Genomic DNA, 22399 nt, shown 5'->3' with positions numbered 1-22399 from the left:
CACGCCTGAACCGCTGAACCAATTTTGATGAAATTTGGTATGTATATAGTTTAAAACCCGCGTTCAAACATAGGCTACGTTTTTTTCAAAAATCGACCCCCAAAGTACTCAAATGGAGGGATGAAAGTTTGTATGAAAATCATCGTTCCGCTTTCACGCCTGACCCGCTGAACCGATTATGATGAAATTTGGTATTTATATAGTTTAACCTCCTAAGACCCCTTGTACTAATTTTTGCACAAAATAAATGTCGTCATTCAGTCCCGGAAAGATTACAACCTTCATAGTGGTGTAGTCCCAGCGTACAAATTTTTGAACATATTTTTCAATTGTCCCGCACTTTTATTTTTGAAGTCAGATGTAAAAATTTGACAGCTACGCGTCTATGGACAGGATTGGCGATTCGTTTCGCAATGCAACCAACAAAAAAAACAGAAAGCTATCAAAATAATTTGTGAGTGTCGGTCGAAGATGGCGCATAGACAGCGAAGAAGTAAGTTTCAATCAAGATTTACCTAAGCAATCGCGATTGTTTTGCTAAAATATTTATGAATTTTGCTTTTTAAAATATCCAACTAATTAGTTTAAGATGTTATTTCCTGGCAATCTTCGAAATAAGAAAATAAATCTATCAGATTTTAATTTGTTCAAATTTTTGCACTTTCGGTCTCTACCCTGATAGATTTAACTGACGATTGCTGCTGGTGGCTAATGCTTTTTTTTTTGTTCAAGCTTTACAGATCTTCGTGATAAAGAAATAATAAATTACCTAAACGAATCTGAGTTCGAAGATGACAGCGGCGATGAATATTCCGCAGATCCCGTTGCTTTTCAAATAAATTTTTCTAGTTCCGAATCTTCAGACGAAGAGACCATACAACATCTAGCACCACCAAGACTTCCTAATCGACCAAGTCGTGGAAGTAGTCGTAGTCATGGGCTCAAAGCAACAGAGGACAGAGTGTATCAAGAAGAGGTTCCCGAACTCGTTGAGGGTATCCAGGAAGAAGTTCGTCAAATAATGCCAGCGCGTCGTCATCTTCGACTAACACCCAACGCGAATGGTTCCTTTTTTGTTTCTATTACTTAAAAGACTGTTTCTAGAAGTTTTGATTATTTACGTTCATATTTCGAATAAAAAATTATATGAAATGTTGAATTTATTATTTATTACCCAAAAAGTTTTATGACAGATTGAAACCGAATGTGCAATTTTTTGAACAAAAGATGGCTGCTTTAAACCTTTGCCATTCTATTCCGAAAGACATATATAATATGTAAAAAAAATCAAAAAGTCATAATTTCTGGTGTAAATAAATATATAACAAAAACAATGTCTCGGACTGAAGGCCAATATTTTATTTGTGCAAAATTTTGTACAGTGGGACTAAATCATTACGAGTTATGTTTTTATCGGGGTCTTAGGAGGTTAAGACCCGCGTTCAAACATAACCTTTTTTGTTTTTCAGAAATCTACCCCCAAAGTATTCAAAATCATCGTTCCGCTTTCATGCCTGAACCGCTGAACTGATTTTGATGAAATTTAATCCGTACTAATATTATAAATGCGAAAGTCTGTCTGTCTGTCTGTCTGTCTGTCTGTCTGTTCCTCTTTCACGGCCGAACCACTGAACCGATTTTGATGAATCCGTACTAATATTATAAATGCGAAAGTCTGTCTGTCTGTCTGTCTGTCTGTTCCTCTTTCACGGCCGAACCACTGAACCGATTTTGATGAAATTTGGTATGTATATAGTTTAAAACTCGCGTTCAAACATAGGCTACTTTTTTTTTCAAAAATCGACCCCCAAAATAGTCAAATGGGGGGTTGAAAGTTTGTATGAAAATCATCGTTCCGCTTTCACGCTTGAACCGCTGAACCGATTATAATGAAATTTGGTATGTATTTAGTTAAAGACCCGCGTTCAAACATAGGCTACTTTTTTTTCAAAAATCGACCCCCTAAATAGTCAAATGGGGGATTGAAAATTTGTATGAAAATCATCGTTCCGCTTTCACGCCTGAACCGCTGAACCAATTTTGATGAAATTTGGTATGTATATAGTTCAAAACCCGCGTTCAAACATAGGCTACGTTTTTTTTCAAAAATCGACCCCCAAAATACTCAAATGGAGGGATGAAAGTTTGTATGAAAATCATCGTTCCGCTTTCACGCCTGACCCGCTGAACCGATTATGATGAAATTTGGTATTTATATAGTTTAAGACCCGCGTTCAAACATAGCCTTTTTTGTTTTTCAAAAATCTACCCCCAAAGTATTCAAAATCATCGTTCCGCTTTCATGCCTGAACCGCTGAACTGATTTTGATGAAATTTAATATGTATATAGTTTAAGAATCGCGTTCAAACATAGGCTACTTTTTTGGAAAATCGACCTCCAAAAAAGTCAAATGGGGGGGTGAAAGTTTGTATGAAAATCATCGTTCGGCTTTCACGCCTGAACCGCTGAACCGATTTTAATGAAATTTGAAATGCATATAGATTAAGATACGCGTTCAAACATAGGCTACTTTTTTTTCAAAAAATAACCCCCAAAACAGTTAAAGGGGGGTGAATCATCGTTCCGCTTTTACGGCCTATCTAGACCGATTTTGATGAAATTTGGTATTTATATAGTTTAAGACCCGCGTTCAAACATACCTAGGCTATTTTTTTTTCAAAAATCGACCCCCAAAGTATTCCAAATCATCGTTCCGCTTTCACACCTGAACCGCTGGACTGATTTTGATGAAATTTAATCCGTACTTCCGTACTTAATATTATAAATGCGAAAGTCTGTCTGTCTGTCTGTCTGTTCCTCTTTCACGGCCGAACCACTGAACCGATTTTGATGAAATTTGGTATGTATATAGTTTAAAACCCGCGTTCAAACATAGGCTACTTTTTTTTCAAAAATCGACCCCCAAAATAGTCAAATGGGGGGTTGAAAGTTTGTATGAAAATCATCGTTCCGCTTTCACGCTTGAACCGCTGAACCGATTATAATGAAATTTGGTATGTATTTAGTTAAAGACCCGCGTTCAAACATAGGCTACTTTTTTTTTCAAAAATCGACTCCCTAAATAGTCAAATGGGGGATTGAAAGTTTGTATGAAAATCATCGTTCCGCTTTCACGCCTGAACCGCTGAACCAATTTTGATGAAATTTGGTATGTATATAGTTTAAAACCCGCGTTCAAACATAGGCTACGTTTTTTTTCAAAAATCGACCCCCATAGTACTCAAATGGAGGGATGAAAGTTTGTATGAAAATCATCGTTCCGCTTTCACGCCTGACCCGCTGAACCGATTATGATGAAATTTGGTATTTATATAGTTTAAGATCCGCGTTCAAACATAACCTTTTTTGTTTTTCAAAAATCTACCCCCAAAGTATTCAAAATCATCGTTCCGCTTTCATGCCTGAACCGCTGAACTGATTTTGATGAAATTTAATATGTATATAGTTTAAGAATCGCGTTCAAACATAGGCTACTTTTTTTGGAAAATCGACCTCCAAAATAGTCAAATGGGGGGGTGAAAGTTTGTGTGAAAATCATCGTTCGGCTTTCACGCCTGAACCGCTGAACCGATTTTAATGAAATTTGAAATGCTTATAGATTAAGATACGCGTTCAGACATAGGCTACTTTTTTTCAAAAAATAACCCCCAAAACAGTTAAAGGGGGGTGAATCATCGTTCCGCTTTTACGGCCTATCTAGACCGATTTTGATGAAATTTGGTATTTATATAGTTTAAGACCCGCGTTCAAACATTCCTAGGCTATTTTTTTTTCAAAAATCGACCCCCAAAGTATTCCAAATCATCGTTCCGCTTTCACACCTGAACCGCTGGACTGATTTTGATGAAATTTAATATGTATATAGTTTAAGAATCGCGTTCAAACATAGGCTACTTTTTTTTTCAAAAAATAACCCCCAAAACAGTTAAAGGGGGGTGAATCATCGTTCCGCTTTTACGGCCTATCTAGACCGATTTTGATGAAATTTGTTATTTATATAGTTTAAGACCCGCGTTCAAACATAGGCTATTTTTTTTTCAAAAATTGACCCCCAAAGTTTTCCAAATCATCGTTCCGCTTTCACACCTGAACCGCTGGACTGATTTTGATGAAATTTAATATGTATATAGTTTAAGAATCGCGTTCAAACATAGGCTACTTTTTTTCGAAAATCGACCTCCAAAAAAGTCAAATGGGGGGGTGAAAGTTTGTATGAAAATCATCGTTCGGCTTTCACGCCTGAACCGCTGAACCGATTTTAATGAAATTTGAAATGCATATAGATTAAGATACGCGTTCAAACATAGGCTACTTTTTTTTTCAAAAAATAACCTCCAAAACAGTTAAAGGGGGGTGAATCATCGTTCCGCTTTTACAGCCTATCTAGACCGATTTTGATGAAATTTGGTATGTTTATGTGTATGGTAGTTTTAGTATTTTAATTTTAACGTCAACCGAAATTTATGATCTGTGAAAATGTCACCTGTCTAGCTATCATGAGACACGCCTGGTGACAGGAGGATGGGTGAGCGGACAAACGAACTGACAGACGTAAAAAAGTCGAATACAGTAATAAGATTTAAAAAATTGCATTCCTATCGCGGTGAAATAGGGGTTGTAAATTTGTATGAAATTTCGACAATTTTAACGTTGGGCACATGAAATTTTAGAATTAAATTTTGGTTAGTTTGAAATAATCATTAAAACATTGGATTTTGAAAACTGCATCTTAAGGGCGAAAAATGAGTGTTGGTAGTTTGTATGAAACTTCGTTTACTGATGGGCGTCGAAGTGCGAGAAGTCTTAAATATTGGTTAGTAAAAAAATCGTATCAGTTGCGGAAAGTAGGATGGCACTAAATAGGATGGGATGGGACAGGATAGGACTGGACGGGGCAGGACGAGACACAGCAGTTTGGGACGGGACGGAACAGAACGAGAAGAGACGGGACAAGACGGGAGAAGCCATTATGAATTTAAATCAAATATTAACTTAAAACAGTCCCGCACGATACGGGATTAAAAAATGGGTGAAATTTTATGGCATATCCTTATAATCTAAAATACATTTGCGCGGGCGAAGCCGCGGGCAAAAGCTAGTAATATTATAAAAGTCGGCCATTATATTTAAGATATCTATTGGCGTCATATCGGTGCACATTTTAATGGTAGACAACATTCTTTGGCTTTTCTTGAACAAAAAGAAAGGGAGGAAATACTTACATTTAAATCAATCAAAATCAAATATTTTGAGACAGAATTCGCACAAAAATTAAAATATATCCGGTTTTGCGTGCGGATGTGACGTAGCGTGTCTGAAATGTCTTCCTTAAATTGAAGCCTCAAAGTAAGTTTGTGTTTATGTTAAGTGATTTGTTTTGCATTGGCCTTCGAATTAAAATTATAAGACTTTAATAAGAATGTGGGCAACCGAAAATTGCATTTATGAATATTTTTATTACAATCTTAAACAGCCGTAGCCTTTATTTAGATAGATAGAAAGAAGTAAGCAGGGATCGTGGCAAGTGGACTGTTGTAGTCTCTGCCAACCCGATCGGCGTGATCATCCATATGTATGTTTTTCTACAATCATAATGTGGATAAGTGTGACCTATGTTTGCCGTAAGAGACGACTAAGGGATAGTCTTATAAACTTGGGATTCCTCTTTTAGGCGATTAGCGAGCAACCTGTCGCTATTTGAATATCAATTTCATCATGAAGCCTTAAATCTGAACATGGCCTTTCAGTCTTTTCAAGACTGTTGGCTCTGTGTACGCCGCAAGGGATATAGACTATAAAAAACACTATATCTCCGTAGCGGGAGCGATGATTCGGCTCGACCGCTACAAAGGGAAGATCTTCCACCAGGCTAGGTGTTATGCCTGGGGAACCGCGGCTCCAACGATGTTGTGTCGGAGGTTGTATACTCGTATATGTATGCTCCAATCAGTGAAATCTTTGCTTGCACGATTTAGGTATTTCGCTGTTTTTGACGCTATCAAGCGTCGCGTAATTTTATTTTTTACTAGCTGTGCTCGCGACTCCGTCCGCGTGGAATAGTTATTATTTAGGGCATCATTGAAGCTCTCAAGGATGAACAATTTTCTCCGTTATTTTTCACATTTTCCATTATTTCTTCGCTCTTTATAGTTGCAGCGAGATTTTATATAGCCTAAAGCAATCCTCGATACATGGTCTATTCCACACAAAAAGGATTTTTCAATTCGAACCAGTAGTTCCTGAGATTAGCGTGTTCAAACAAACAAACAAACTCTTCGGCTTTATAATATTGGAAAAGATTTTTGTGACTAACTAACTAGGCTATCGAAATGGTCAGCACGCCACAATATAACTAGCACAATACAACACATTGCTTTACTTTGCACAATTCTCTAACGTAACGATTAATTTGTAATCGCTTACATTTAACGCTTTACGGAAGTTGTTATTGAAATGTTAAAATTGTGATTTTTATCAGGCAGGTCTGTTCGACAGGTTAAGAAAACTGATAATTGAAATCTCTTCTATCGATTAGTGCTTTAATTATTAGTTTTACGAGTACACTCAAAGGAATTACAAGAAAATAGCTAGCCTATGCCAGATCTCGGACACAAAAAATGCCGTGTGTTTCCCGGCACCAATACAAAAAAGAATCTCTATCTCTTTTCCATGTCGTAAAAGGCGACAAAGGGATAGGCTTATAAATTTGGGATTCTTCTTTTAGGCGACAGGCTAGCAACCTATCACTATTTGAATCTCAATTCTATTATCAAGCTAAACAGCCTGTTGGCTCTGTCTACGCCGTAAGGGATAAAGAAAGGATTATATTTGTGTATGTATACAAAATTTAATTTAAATTGGTCCAAATGTTACCCGCAAATGAATAACAGATATTCAGACTAATGCGTGTATTATTTGTGTGTAGAAAATACATATAATTAATGCGAAAAATTTATTTATTTTTTTATTGTACAATACATAATTCTTGGTGCTCTAGTTAGTAATTAACTAGAGTACCAAGAATTATATGCACCTTCACATACAAAGTTTAGATCGATCAAAATACTTTTCTCCAATACTTTCCCACAACACAACAACCAAGGGCAACAGTTAGTATGATGGAATGAATGGATGAATGATTTATTATTCAACTAGCTTTTGCCCGCGGCTTCGCCCGCGCAAATGTATTTTAGATTATAAGGATATGCCATAAAATTTCACCCATTTTTTAATCCCGTATCGTGCGGGACTGTTTTAAGTTAATATTTGATTTAAATTCATAATGGCTTCTCCCGTCTTGTCCCGTCTCTTCTCGTTCTGTTCCGTCCCGTCCCAAACTGCTGTGTCTCGTCCTGCCCCGTCCAGTCCTATCCTGTCCCATCCCATCCTATTTAGTGCCATCCTACTTTCCGCAACTGATACGATTTTTTTACTAACCAATATTTAAGACTTCTCGCACTTCGACGCCCATCAGTAAACGAAGTTTCATACAAACTACCAACACTCATTTTTCGCCCTTAAGATGCAGTTTTCAAAATCCAATGTTTTAATGATTATTTCAAACTAACCAAAATTTAATTCTAAAATTTCATGTGCCCAACGTTAAAATTGTCGAAATTTCATACAAATTTACAACCCCTATTTCACCGCGATAGGAATGCAATTTTTTAAATCTTATTACTGTATTCGACTTTTTTACGTCTGTCAGTTCGTTTGTCCGCTCACCCATCCTCCTGTCACCAGGCGTGTCTCATGATAGCTAGACAGGTGACATTTTCACAGATCATAAATTTCGGTTGACGTTAAAATTAAAATACTAAAACTACCATACACATAAACATACCAAATTTCATCAAAATCGGTCTAGATAGGCTGTAAAAGCGGAACGATGATTCACCCCCCTTTAACTGTTTTGGAGGTTATTTTTTGAAAAAAAAAGTAGCCTATGTTTGAACGCGTATCTTAATCTATATGCATTTCAAATTTCATTAAAATCGGTTCAGCGGTTCAGGCGTGAAAGCCGAACGATGATTTTCATACAAACTTTCACCCCCCCATTTGACTTTTTTGGAGGTCGATTTTCGAAAAAAAGTAGCCTATGTTTGAACGCGATTCTTAAACTATATACATACTAGCTTTTGCCCGCGGCTTCGCCCGCGCAAATGTATTTTAGATTATAAGGATATGCCATAAAATTTCACCCATTTTTTAATCCCGTATCGTGCGGGACTGTTTTAAGTTAATATTTGATTTAAATTCATAATGGCTTCTCCCGTCTTGTCCCGTCTCTTCTCGTTCTGTTCCGTCCCGTCCCAAACTGCTGTGTCTCGTCCTGCCCCGTCCAGTCCTATCCTGTCCCATCCCATCCTATTTAGTGCCATCCTACTTTCCGCAACTGATACGATTTTTTTACTAACCAATATTTAAGACTTCTCGCACTTCGACGCCCATCAGTAAACGAAGTTTCATACAAACTACCAACACTCATTTTTCGCCCTTAAGATGCAGTTTTCAAAATCCAATGTTTTAATGATTATTTCAAACTAACCAAAATTTAATTCTAAAATTTCATGTGCCCAACGTTAAAATTGTCGAAATTTCATACAAATTTACAACACCTATTTCACCGCGATAGGAATGCAATTTTTTAAATCTTATTACTGTATTCGACTTTTTTACGTCTGTCAGTTCGTTTGTCCGCTCACCCATCCTCCTGTCACCAGGCGTGTCTCATGATAGCTAGACAGGTGACATTTTCACAGATCATAAATTTCGGTTGACGTTAAAATTAAAATACTAAAACTACCATACACATAAACATACCAAATTTCATCAAAATCGGTCTAGATAGGCTGTAAAAGCGGAACGATGATTCACCCCCCTTTAACTGTTTTGGAGGTTATTTTTTGAAAAAAAAAGTAGCCTATGTTTGAACGCGTATCTTAATCTATATGCATTTCAAATTTCATTAAAATCGGTTCAGCGGTTCAGGCGTGAAAGCCGAACGATGATTTTCATACAAACTTTCACCCCCCCATTTGACTTTTTTGGAGGTCGATTTTCGAAAAAAAGTAGCCTATGTTTGAACGCGATTCTTAAACTATATACATATTAAATTTCATCAAAATCAGTCCAGCGGTTCAGGTGTGAAAGCGGAACGATGATTTGGAAAACTTTGGGGGTCAATTTTTGAAAAAAAAAAATAGCCTATGTTTGAACGCGGGTCTTAAACTATATAAATAACAAATTTCATCAAAATCGGTCTAGATAGGCCGTAAAAGCGGAACGATGATTCACCCCCCTTTAACTGTTTTGGGGGTTATTTTTTGAAAAAAAAAGTAGCCTATGTTTGAACGCGATTCTTAAACTATATACATATTAAATTTCATCAAAATCAGTCCAGCGGTTCAGGTGTGAAAGCGGAACGATGATTTGGAATACTTTGGGGGTCGATTTTTGAAAAAAAAATAGCCTAGGAATGTTTGAACGCGGGTCTTAAACTATATAAATACCAAATTTCATCAAAATCGGTCTAGATAGGCCGTAAAAGCGGAACGATGATTCACCCCCCTTTAACTGTTTTGGGGGTTATTTTTTGAAAAAAAAGTAGCCTATGTCTGAACGCGTATCTTAATCTATAAGCATTTCAAATTTCATTAAAATCGGTTCAGCGGTTCAGGCGTGAAAGCCGAACGATGATTTTCACACAAACTTTCACCCCCCCATTTGACTATTTTGGAGGTCGATTTTCCAAAAAAAGTAGCCTATGTTTGAACGCGATTCTTAAACTATATACATATTAAATTTCATCAAAATCAGTTCAGCGGTTCAGGCATGAAAGCGGAACGATGATTTTGAATACTTTGGGGGTAGATTTTTGAAAAACAAAAAAGGTTATGTTTGAACGCGGATCTTAAACTATATAAATACCAAATTTCATCATAATCGGTTCAGCGGGTCAGGCGTGAAAGCGGAACGATGATTTTCATACAAACTTTCAATCCCCCATTTGACTATTTAGGGAGTCGATTTTTGAAAAAAAAAGTAGCCTATGTTTGAACGCGGGTCTTTAACTAAATACATACCAAATTTCATTATAATCGGTTCAGCGGTTCAAGCGTGAAAGCGGAACGATGATTTTCATACAAACTTTCAACCCCCCATTTGACTATTTTGGGGGTCGATTTTTGAAAAAAAAGTAGCCTATGTTTGAACGCGGGTTTTAAACTATATACATACCAAATTTCATCAAAATCGGTTCAGTGGTTCGGCCGTGAAAGAGGAACAGACAGACAGACAGACAGACTTTCGCATTTATAATATTAAGTACGGAAGTACGGATTAAATTTCATCAAAATCAGTCCAGCGGTTCAGGTGTGAAAGCGGAACGATGATTTGGAATACTTTGGGGGTCGATTTTTGAAAAAAAAATAGCCTAGGTATGTTTGAACGCGGGTCTTAAACTATATAAATACCAAATTTCATCAAAATCGGTCTAGATAGGCCGTAAAAGCGGAACGATGATTCACCCCCCTTTAACTGTTTTGGGGGTTATTTTTTGAAAAAAAAGTAGCCTATGTTTGAACGCGTATCTTAATCTATATGCATTTCAAATTTCATTAAAATCGGTTCAGCGGTTCAGGCGTGAAAGCCGAACGATGATTTTCATACAAACTTTCACCCCCCCATTTGACTTTTTTGGAGGTCGATTTTCCAAAAAAGTAGCCTATGTTTGAACGCGATTCTTAAACTATATACATATTAAATTTCATCAAAATCAGTTCAGCGGTTCAGGCATGAAAGCGGAACGATGATTTTGAATACTTTGGGGGTAGATTTTTGAAAAACAAAAAAGGCTATGTTTGAACGCGGGTCTTAAACTATATAAATACCAAATTTCATCATAATCGGTTCAGCGGGTCAGGCGTGAAAGCGGAACGATGATTTTCATACAAACTTTCATCCCTCCATTTGAGTATTTTGGGGGTCGATTTTTGAAAAAAAACGTAGCCTATGTTTGAACGCGGGTTTTGAACTATATACATACCAAATTTCATCAAAATTGGTTCAGCGGTTCAGGCGTGAAAGCGGAACGATGATTTTCATACAAACTTTCAATCCCCCATTTGACTATTTAGGGGGTCGATTTTTGAAAAAAAAGTAGCCTATGTTTGAACGCGGGTCTTTAACTAAATACATACCAAATTTCATTATAATCGGTTCAGCGGTTCAGGCGTGAAAGCGGAACGATGATTTTCATACAAACTTTCAATCCCCCATTTGACTATTTAGGGGGTCGATTTTTGAAAAAAAAGTAGCCTATGTTTGAACGCGGGTCTTTAACTAAATACATACCAAATTTCATTATAATCGGTTCAGCGGTTCAAGCGTGAAAGCGGAACGATGATTTTCATACAAACTTTCAACCCCCCATTTGACTATTTTGGGGGTCGATTTTTGAAAAAAAAAGTAGCCTATGTTTGAACGCGAGTTTTAAACTATATACATACCAAATTTCATCAAAATCGGTTCAGTGGTTCGGCCGTGAAAGAGGAACAGACAGACAGACAGACAGACAGACTTTCGCATTTATAATATTAGTACGGATTCATCAAAATCGGTTCAGTGGTTCGGCCGTGAAAGAGGAACAGACAGACAGACAGACAGACAGACAGACAGACTTTCGCATTTATAATATTAGTACGGATTAAATTTCATCAAAATCAGTTCAGCGGTTCAGGCATGAAAGCGGAACGATGATTTTGAATACTTTGGGGGTAGATTTCTGAAAAACAAAAAAGGTTATGTTTGAACGCGGGTCTTAAACTATATAAATACCAAATTTCATCATAATCGGTTCAGCGGGTCAGGCGTGAAAGCGGAACGATGATTTTCATACAAACTTTCATCCCTCCATTTGAGTACTTTGGGGGTCGATTTTTGAAAAAAAACGTAGCCTATGTTTGAACGCGGGTTTTAAACTATATACATACCAAATTTCATCAAAATTGGTTCAGCGGTTCAGGCGTGAAAGCGGAACGATGATTTTCATACAAACTTTCAATCCCCCATTTGACTATTTAGGGGGTCGATTTTTGAAAAAAAAAGTAGCCTTTGTTTGAACGCGGGTCTTTAACTAAATACATACCAAATTTCATTATAATCGGTTCAGCGGTTCAAGCGTGAAAGCGGAACGATGATTTTCATACAAACTTTCAACCCCCCATTTGACTATTTTGGGGGTCGATTTTTGAAAAAAAAAGTAGCCTATGTTTGAACGCGGGTTTTAAACTATATACATACCAAATTTCATCAAAATCGGTTCAGTGGTTCGGCCGTGAAAGAGGAACAGACAGACAGACAGACAGACAGACAGACAGACTTTCGCATTTATAATATTAGTACGGATTAAATTTCATCAAAATCAGTCCAGCGGTTCAGGTGTGAAAGCGGAACGATGATTTGGAAAACTTTGGGGGTCAATTTTTGAAAAAAAAAATAGCCTATGTTTGAACGCGGGTCTTAAACTATATAAATAACAAATTTCATCAAAATCGGTCTAGATAGGCCGTAAAAGCGGAACGATGATTCACCCCCCTTTAACTGTTTTGGGGGTTATTTTTTGAAAAAAAAAGTAGCCTATGTTTGAACGCGATTCTTAAACTATATACATATTAAATTTCATCAAAATCAGTCCAGCGGTTCAGGTGTGAAAGCGGAACGATGATTTGGAATACTTTGGGGGTCGATTTTTGAAAAAAAAATAGCCTAGGAATGTTTGAACGCGGGTCTTAAACTATATAAATACCAAATTTCATCAAAATCGGTCTAGATAGGCCGTAAAAGCGGAACGATGATTCACCCCCCTTTAACTGTTTTGGGGGTTATTTTTTGAAAAAAAAGTAGCCTATGTCTGAACGCGTATCTTAATCTATAAGCATTTCAAATTTCATTAAAATCGGTTCAGCGGTTCAGGCGTGAAAGCCGAACGATGATTTTCACACAAACTTTCACCCCCCCATTTGACTATTTTGGAGGTCGATTTTCCAAAAAAAGTAGCCTATGTTTGAACGCGATTCTTAAACTATATACATATTAAATTTCATCAAAATCAGTTCAGCGGTTCAGGCATGAAAGCGGAACGATGATTTTGAATACTTTGGGGGTAGATTTTTGAAAAACAAAAAAGGTTATGTTTGAACGCGGATCTTAAACTATATAAATACCAAATTTCATCATAATCGGTTCAGCGGGTCAGGCGTGAAAGCGGAACGATGATTTTCATACAAACTTTCATCCCTCCATTTGAGTACTATGGGGGTCGATTTTTGAAAAAAAACGTAGCCTATGTTTGAACGCGGGTTTTAAACTATATACATACCAAATTTCATCAAAATTGGTTCAGCGGTTCAGGCGTGAAAGCGGAACGATGATTTTCATACAAACTTTCAATCCCCCATTTGACTATTTAGGGAGTCGATTTTTGAAAAAAAAAGTAGCCTATGTTTGAACGCGGGTCTTTAACTAAATACATACCAAATTTCATTATAATCGGTTCAGCGGTTCAAGCGTGAAAGCGGAACGATGATTTTCATACAAACTTTCAACCCCCCATTTGACTATTTTGGGGGTCGATTTTTGAAAAAAAAGTAGCCTATGTTTGAACGCGGGTTTTAAACTATATACATACCAAATTTCATCAAAATCGGTTCAGTGGTTCGGCCGTGAAAGAGGAACAGACAGACAGACAGACAGACTTTCGCATTTATAATATTAAGTACGGAAGTACGGATTAAATTTCATCAAAATCAGTCCAGCGGTTCAGGTGTGAAAGCGGAACGATGATTTGGAATACTTTGGGGGTCGATTTTTGAAAAAAAAATAGCCTAGGTATGTTTGAACGCGGGTCTTAAACTATATAAATACCAAATTTCATCAAAATCGGTCTAGATAGGCCGTAAAAGCGGAACGATGATTCACCCCCCTTTAACTGTTTTGGGGGTTATTTTTTGAAAAAAAAGTAGCCTATGTTTGAACGCGTATCTTAATCTATATGCATTTCAAATTTCATTAAAATCGGTTCAGCGGTTCAGGCGTGAAAGCCGAACGATGATTTTCATACAAACTTTCACCCCCCCATTTGACTTTTTTGGAGGTCGATTTTCCAAAAAAGTAGCCTATGTTTGAACGCGATTCTTAAACTATATACATATTAAATTTCATCAAAATCAGTTCAGCGGTTCAGGCATGAAAGCGGAACGATGATTTTGAATACTTTGGGGGTAGATTTTTGAAAAACAAAAAAGGCTATGTTTGAACGCGGGTCTTAAACTATATAAATACCAAATTTCATCATAATCGGTTCAGCGGGTCAGGCGTGAAAGCGGAACGATGATTTTCATACAAACTTTCATCCCTCCATTTGAGTATTTTGGGGGTCGATTTTTGAAAAAAAACGTAGCCTATGTTTGAACGCGGGTTTTGAACTATATACATACCAAATTTCATCAAAATTGGTTCAGCGGTTCAGGCGTGAAAGCGGAACGATGATTTTCATACAAACTTTCAATCCCCCATTTGACTATTTAGGGGGTCGATTTTTGAAAAAAAAGTAGCCTATGTTTGAACGCGGGTCTTTAACTAAATACATACCAAATTTCATTATAATCGGTTCAGCGGTTCAGGCGTGAAAGCGGAACGATGATTTTCATACAAACTTTCAATCCCCCATTTGACTATTTAGGGGGTCGATTTTTGAAAAAAAAGTAGCCTATGTTTGAACGCGGGTCTTTAACTAAATACATACCAAATTTCATTATAATCGGTTCAGCGGTTCAAGCGTGAAAGCGGAACGATGATTTTCATACAAACTTTCAACCCCCCATTTGACTATTTTGGGGGTCGATTTTTGAAAAAAAAAGTAGCCTATGTTTGAACGCGAGTTTTAAACTATATACATACCAAATTTCATCAAAATCGGTTCAGTGGTTCGGCCGTGAAAGAGGAACAGACAGACAGACAGACAGACAGACAGACAGACTTTCGCATTTATAATATTAGTACGGATTCATCAAAATCGGTTCAGTGGTTCGGCCGTGAAAGAGGAACAGACAGACAGACAGACAGACAGACAGACAGACTTTCGCATTTATAATATTAGTACGGATTAAATTTCATCAAAATCAGTTCAGCGGTTCAGGCATGAAAGCGGAACGATGATTTTGAATACTTTGGGGGTAGATTTCTGAAAAACAAAAAAGGTTATGTTTGAACGCGGGTCTTAAACTATATAAATACCAAATTTCATCATAATCGGTTCAGCGGGTCAGGCGTGAAAGCGGAACGATGATTTTCATACAAACTTTCATCCCTCCATTTGAGTACTTTGGGGGTCGATTTTTGAAAAAAAACGTAGCCTATGTTTGAACGCGGGTTTTAAACTATATACATACCAAATTTCATCAAAATTGGTTCAGCGGTTCAGGCGTGAAAGCGGAACGATGATTTTCATACAAACTTCCAATCCCCCATTTGACTATTTAGGGGGTCGATTTTTGAAAAAAAAAGTAGCCTTTGTTTGAACGCGGGTCTTTAACTAAATACATACCAAATTTCATTATAATCGGTTCAGCGGTTCAAGCGTGAAAGCGGAACGATGATTTTCATACAAACTTTCAACCCCCCATTTGACTATTTTGGGGGTCGATTTTTGAAAAAAAAAGTAGCCTATGTTTGAACGCGGGTTTTAAACTATATACATACCAAATTTCATCAAAATCGGTTCAGTGGTTCGGCCGTGAAAGAGGAACAGACAGACAGACAGACAGACAGACAGACAGACAGACTTTCGCATTTATAATATTAGTACGGATTAATGTAACTTAATGTTAGTTGTTTGAAATGTAGAACGAAATGACAGCATGTAATATTTTGATTGGAGGAGAAAAAGTGGAGCAAGTGAAAGAGTTTGAATATCAAGGATCACAGTTTACACCAGATGGCAAGTGTGATAGTGATATTGAAAGGAGAGTGAACGCGGGGAACATGGTGAATGGAGCTTTGCATGCCTTTATGAGTAGTGAGAAACTGTCCAAATAGGCTCGACTGGACCAACACGCCCTTATGCACACATAAGGGCGTGTTTGTCCCGCCATTAATGTATGGGAGTGAAAGTTGGGTATGGTAAAAGTTAAGGAGATGGGTGTGAAATTGAGTGACCGGATAAGGAACAGCGTGATAAGGGAATGTTGTGATGTGAAAAAAATGTAGTTACAGGAATAGAAAAGGGTATGTTAAGATGGCTTGGTCATGTGGAGAGGATGAATGAAAGCAGGTTGACTAAGCAGATTAACAAGGAGAGTGTGGAGGGAAAGGTCGGAGTGGGAAGACCTAGACGAACGTATCTTGTTCAAATTAAGGACGTCCTGGTAAAGTAGAAGTATGCAGAGATCGTGGCAAGTGGAAAGATGTAGTCTCTGCCTATCCCTCCGCGAAAGAGGCGTGATTTTATGTTTGTATGTATGTAATGTTAGTAACTTCTGAAGGGTCAATAAAATCTGTTTGCGGTCAACGATCAAAATCATTGTCTTTTATTACAAAAATATGGCCGCTGCGTGCTGTTATCGACAGAGATTTGATAACCGTTTCTAATGACCTTGTAATAAATAATAGAGTTTAACACTTTTTACTGTTATAAAGTGTGCAGAATTAAGATCGCAAGTAGTTTTAAATAGAACCCTAGCAATTCTAGATGTATTTGCAAAGCAAGATAAAAAAAAATCCACTTATATTTCTTTTCAAATATTTTAATCTTGATTGACTTGTTTTCGGCACTTATAACCAATCTATCTTTTCGGGATAAGCTTATAAACTTGGGATTCCTCTTGTAAGCGATGGGCTAGCAACTTGTCACTATTTGAATGTCAATTCTATCATTACGGTTAACAGCTGCACGTGGCCTGTCAGTTTTGCTGGCTCTGTCTACCCCGCAAGCGACATAGATGTGAGACACGAAGCGACTCCCATATAACCTCCGCAACCTTTGCAGGGCAACATTTAATTCCATTTCTTGGATCATGGTAACATATAGTTGCTTGAATATGTAGGTTGTACAACTTAACAATTTGATCAAGTAGGTCTCAATACTACGCACCAGTTTCATCTCATTTTACTATAGCACTCGTACCTCATCGAATCGACCATTAGGTGATTAGATTATTAAGGAAATATGCCCTCAATTGATGGAACTAACACATTCCATAGTGCAATTATTGAATAAAAACACTTGCATTACATCAGTCGAGTCATCGCTCCACATAGCAAGTGGGCAGCGTGGCCGAGCGAAAGTGCATTGCGACAACTTGCATGCATTGGTGCAATGTCTCTTGATGAATTGTAAGTAATTAATAGCGAATAATTATCGGCATTATGCAATATGGATTGTTGTAGCACGTTTTTGTGAGTTTTTTTTTTGTGAATCTCTCTCTCTTTTAGGTGTAAGAGATCGTATTGCGCCTCAGCTTATTTCTTAATTTGATGAATTTTGAATATTTTGGATGTTTTCCGGAAAGACTGGCAAAGATAACATGTTTGAACTTGTCACAAACTTTGCGTACTTATTTAATAAAATTAATAATATAAAAGAAAATACCTGATAGAAGTTGGGAGCTTTTCACGGACTAATTATTATAGGGGCAAGAAAGCCCATATTTATGACAGGGAATTTTTCTGGTACAGGATTCTTCTCAGCCGCTAGCGTAAAAGGTTATTTTGACGTGATTACTAGCTTTTGCCCGCGAGTTCATCCGAGTAGGTTCTTTTCGAAATAAAAAATAATTTGATGCTTATGTATGGAGCATTCTCCTCATATAAGGTTAAAAATAAAAAAGCACGACACAAATCAACAATTAAGTTCGACAAATAAAATTGTTTTTTTTTAAATGTTCTCCAATTCTTAGCTTTTAACTTACAGTGATTGGACAAGACATCGTTTGATCGAAACTTTTTGTAACGTTATCTGGTTGAAAAGGAAAGTGGTAATATATTAAGCGGCGAAAGTGACGCACTGATAGCCCGACACCCTACTTGATATACGTTTATGGCTGACAGAAGTTTAGGAATGTCTACGAATTTCGTATTATTCTGAAGAAGAGAATGATTTATGTGACATTTTTAAAAGATTCGTCTGTGTCTATTACGTACTAGTTTCCATTCAATATGTGAGAAATCTGAGAAAATCTATCTCATTATCGAAATCTTAATTTAATTCCAATGGTGGTGCTGGGTGCTGTGTGGTTCCCAGCAGTGCTGTGTGGTTTTCGGCTCTTTAGATATGACCTCTCCATCTAATTCCCATAGATGTCGTAAAGGGCGACAAAGGGATAGGCTAATAAACTTAGGATTCTTCTTTTAAGGGAAGGGCTAGCAACCTGTCACTATTCCAATCTCACTTCCATTTTCAAGCCGAGCAGCTGAACGTGCTCTTTCAGTCTTTGCGAGACTGTTAGCTCTGTCTACCCCGTAAGGGATTCAGACGTGATTATATGAATAGATGTATGTTATACTATACTAGCTGTGCCCGCGACTTCGTCCGCGTGGAATAGTTATTTTGGGCATCATTGAAGCCCACAGCCAAAGCCCGCCGCCTTTTTCACATTTTCCATTAGTTCAGGTAGACAGAGCCAACAGTCCTAAACGGACTGATAGGCCACGTTCAGCTATTTGGCTTTAAGATAGAGCCTAAAAAAAGCATCTCAAGTTTGTAAGCCTATCCCTTAGTCGCCTTTTACGACATCCATGGGAAAGAGATGGAGTGGTCCTATTCTTTTTTGTATTGGTGCCGGGAACCACACGGCAGTATAGCACAAAGGGATAAATTTTGGTGTATGTGTAAATAATATAAGGATATAATTAACCGGGATGTCGTTTGTTTCAGAAATCAAGATGCGGACGGTGTGGTGGAGCGCGGCTGCGCTAGCGCTGCTGGCGGTCTCCAGCGCCCTTCGAACCACACAGGTCAGTTGATTCAAATTCAAAATTTTCATTCATTATTATACAATACTTCATATCGCTTAATAATTGTCATAACGTTTGGTTTCACAACATTGGTTGACGTCAAATAAATTACTTAAAACTAAGTTTACTGCGGCTTCCAAGGCGTCAGTGCAGAAGAAGCGGTAACAAACTGCACTGCAGCATTTTCTTCAACAACGTCAATTTCACAAATATCCAAACTTAGAAGAGAATGTGGACGAGAGAATACATTGTTCAGATTAGTATATTTATATGAGATTTTAATAATAAATATTTTATGGATTATTGATGAATATGAGGTTTTGTTTGATGTTGTCAGGATTCTAACGAGATCGTGAGGAACAAATCCATTTTTGGACAAGTCAGACTAAGTAAGCTAGCTTCTAAGTAAGTTCGTGGCTTGTGTTTAAATGCTACTTCATAGAAAAAATAAATGCATATATATAGATTATGACATCGTGTCGTCGTGGTCTTCCCTACTTTATTTATGAACTTTTTTACGTCTCTAATACAGATTGACAAATGTAGAAAATGACCTTAATATATATTTTTTAGCATCTACTTAGTAAAGCCATATACTAATGCAATTCCTCAATTATGTTAATCATACTAACAGATAAAATCAATTAAATTTTGATATATCTTCTGCAATATGTTATTAACATGCATATATTCGCTCCAGTTTCAACTAGAATATTTTATTTACAAATTAAGCGGTTGAAAATCTTTTGAGTACTTCCGTATGGCCTCGAAGTTTGCCTTGTGTTCGCAATGTCGGCGCAGGCGCAGGCCCCTGGATATGGCTAATTTTGCAACAATATTTCAGTTATTTAACCGTTAGAAATAATTTAATAGGCATGACAAATTAGGTATATCCGAGGAAGCCGAAAGCCCTACCAAGTGGAGAGAGAAAAGTCTGAAGGGAGACCCCGGGTCCCGAAACACTTCTGTGGAGGTCGCAACCGGTACCACGCAGTGATGAGAGTTGGGAGATAAATTAGGTATATAGGTTCACAACGTTTTGGTAACTCATTACCACAATCTCTTTCTCAAGCTAGAGGGAAAGAGGATGATGGTGTTCCCAACAAGGTTGTAAGACAACAGCAAAATATTTGCAGTCATTTTATTTTTAGATAACAATTTAGTTAGTCATATCACGCGTTATTCAACGCATTTCGATTTTCTTCTCTTTCGAATGCAAAATGTACTCATTCCCATGGATTCTAAGATCCAATTTCGATTACCAAATTGTCGTGATAAAGGGCTACCAATTCAATAGTCTGAGCCAGTTTGCACAAACTTCATTGATTCGTGTCTGGGCGTGCCGAATTATTTCTATTGTCGTGTTTAGTCACCACTTGTAGTGGACATTTGATAGAAAAGCAGATATAAATAAATCTGTATACCTATATATCTATGTATATACGTACCTATATAGACACGTCTATAATCCTTGCGGGGTAGACAACAGTCTTAATAAGAAAAAAAAGGTCATGTTCAGTTACATGGCCTAATGCTGAAACTGACATTAAAATAGTGACAGGTTGCTAGCCCATTGTCGTGTTTAGTTACCACTTGTACTGGACATTTGATAGAAAAGCATGATATAAATAAATCTGTATATCTATATACGTACCAAGATAGACACGTCTATAATCCTTGCGGGGTAGACAACAGTCTTGATAAGACTGAAAGTAAGGTCATGTTCAGTTATATGGCTTAATGCAGAAACCGACATTAAAATAGTGACAGGTTGCTAGCCCATCGCCTAAAAGAAGAATCCCAAGTTTATAAGCCTTTTACTTAGTCTCCTGTTTACATATCTTCCATTACTGAGTGACTGCTTATGATTAACTGAGAGACAAAGCAGAGCCCAAACCACTGAGTCTAGTGACTTCAAATTTGCCATTTTTCGAGAAGATTTCCCAAAACTACTCCCGTCTGACCTTCGCGAGTTTTGTTGAAGAAACTCACCAATATTGGATTATGGTAAAAGACATACTGGATTCATATTTCCTTTTAAAACATCCATGGGAGAGAGTGCGGTGTGTTTCCCGGCACCAATACCAAAAAAGAATAGGACCACTCCATCTCTTTCCCATGGATGTCGTAAAAGGCGACTAAGGGATATGCTTACAAACTTGGGATTCTTTTTTTTTAGGCGATGGGCCAGCAACCTGTCACTATTTGAATCTCAATTCTATCATTGAGCCAAATAGCTGAACGAGGCCATTCGGTCTTTTCAAGACTGTTGGCTCTGTCTACCCCGCAAGGGATATGAACGTGACCATATGTATGTATGTAAGTATGTATGGGAGAGAGATGGAGTGATTCCATTCTAAAGTGTCGAGAACCACACGACACTCTTATTGAGATTTGATCTATGATCTTGGACGTTAGTCTTTTATACACGTGCTGATGTTTATGGAAACGAATATCAGGCAAAAGTAATTTAACCTTGACAAAGTAATTGGTTATGCACACATATTTAAATAATTTTGCAAACGGTCTTCCGTCGCGAAATATTTTAATTAATTCAGATTTAATGTGATGAAAATATAATGGTGTTGAATGTGTGGCGTTAAGGCGATTTATTTATTTATTTTTCTTCTATCATAGCGTTTTCAGAGGTTTACTTTTGTAAAAAGAAATTGAGCGGTCGCATTCTTCTACCAAAAGGGTTAGTTTGACCTGCAAAGGTTGCGGAGGTCAGACGGCATTCGCTTCACGAAGAACCTGACCTACTCCTGAATCGTAGTCACAGGGGATTATTTACTGACATATAACAAAACCACAACATTTTCTTATTGGTGCCGTGTGGTTCCAGGCACCAATAAAAAAAAAGAATAGGACCACTCCATCTCTTTTCCATGGATGCCGTAAAAGGCCACTAAGGGAAAGGCTTATAAACTTGGGATTCTTCTTGACAACCTGTCACTATTTGAATCTCAATTCTATCACCAAGCCAAAAAGCTAAACGTGGCCTTTCAGCCTTTTCAAGACTGTTGGCTCTGTCTACCCCGCAAGAGATGTAGAATTGATTATATGTATGTATGTAACGATACTACAGGGAATTCCACCAATTACAATTGTTTCTGGAAGTTCAATAAGATTAATTAATTAAAATAAATACACCCACGTCACCAGTTTAATATGCAAGTGAAACGCCCACTATAAAGCCAGTCTGCGCTTGCGCGGTCAACTATCAAGGTTGCACAGTTCAGAAGCCAATTGGGACCGATTTCTTACTGTTGTTACGTATTTTTTTAATTTATTATGTTTAATCTTTTTAGTTGCAAAAATAAAAAATGCCACAGATGCTTTATAAAGTATATATAAAATCCA

The 22399-nt window shown here is 37.3% G+C and overlaps 1 protein-coding gene and 1 long non-coding RNA gene across 2 annotated transcripts in view; both read left to right on the top strand.

Annotated features, from left to right (window-relative positions):
- The first annotated feature begins 272 nt into the window (after nucleotides 1-272).
- On the top strand, nucleotides 273-1152 carry LOC132901869 (uncharacterized). The gene is made up of 2 exons (XR_009656925.1): nucleotides 273-493; nucleotides 733-1152. It is a non-coding gene; the product is annotated as an uncharacterized LOC132901869 (long non-coding RNA).
- Nucleotides 1153-18960: 17808 nt separating this feature from the next.
- The window catches only part of LOC106134545 (mucin-2), a 66391-nt gene continuing 62952 nt past the window's right edge, over nucleotides 18961-22399 (top strand). The window contains exon 1 of the mRNA XM_060944690.1: nucleotides 18961-19036. Coding sequence (XP_060800673.1) covers nucleotides 18965-19036 — 72 coding nt within the window. The 5' untranslated portion in view covers nucleotides 18961-18964. The remainder of the gene's footprint in view (nucleotides 19037-22399) is intronic.

This window comes from Amyelois transitella, chromosome 6 (genome assembly GCF_032362555.1).
Source record: "Amyelois transitella isolate CPQ chromosome 6, ilAmyTran1.1, whole genome shotgun sequence".
Taxonomy (NCBI): Eukaryota; Metazoa; Arthropoda; class Insecta; order Lepidoptera; family Pyralidae; genus Amyelois; species Amyelois transitella.
Note: the sequence above shows the minus strand (reverse complement) of the source record. Positions and strands in the feature narration are given on the sequence as shown.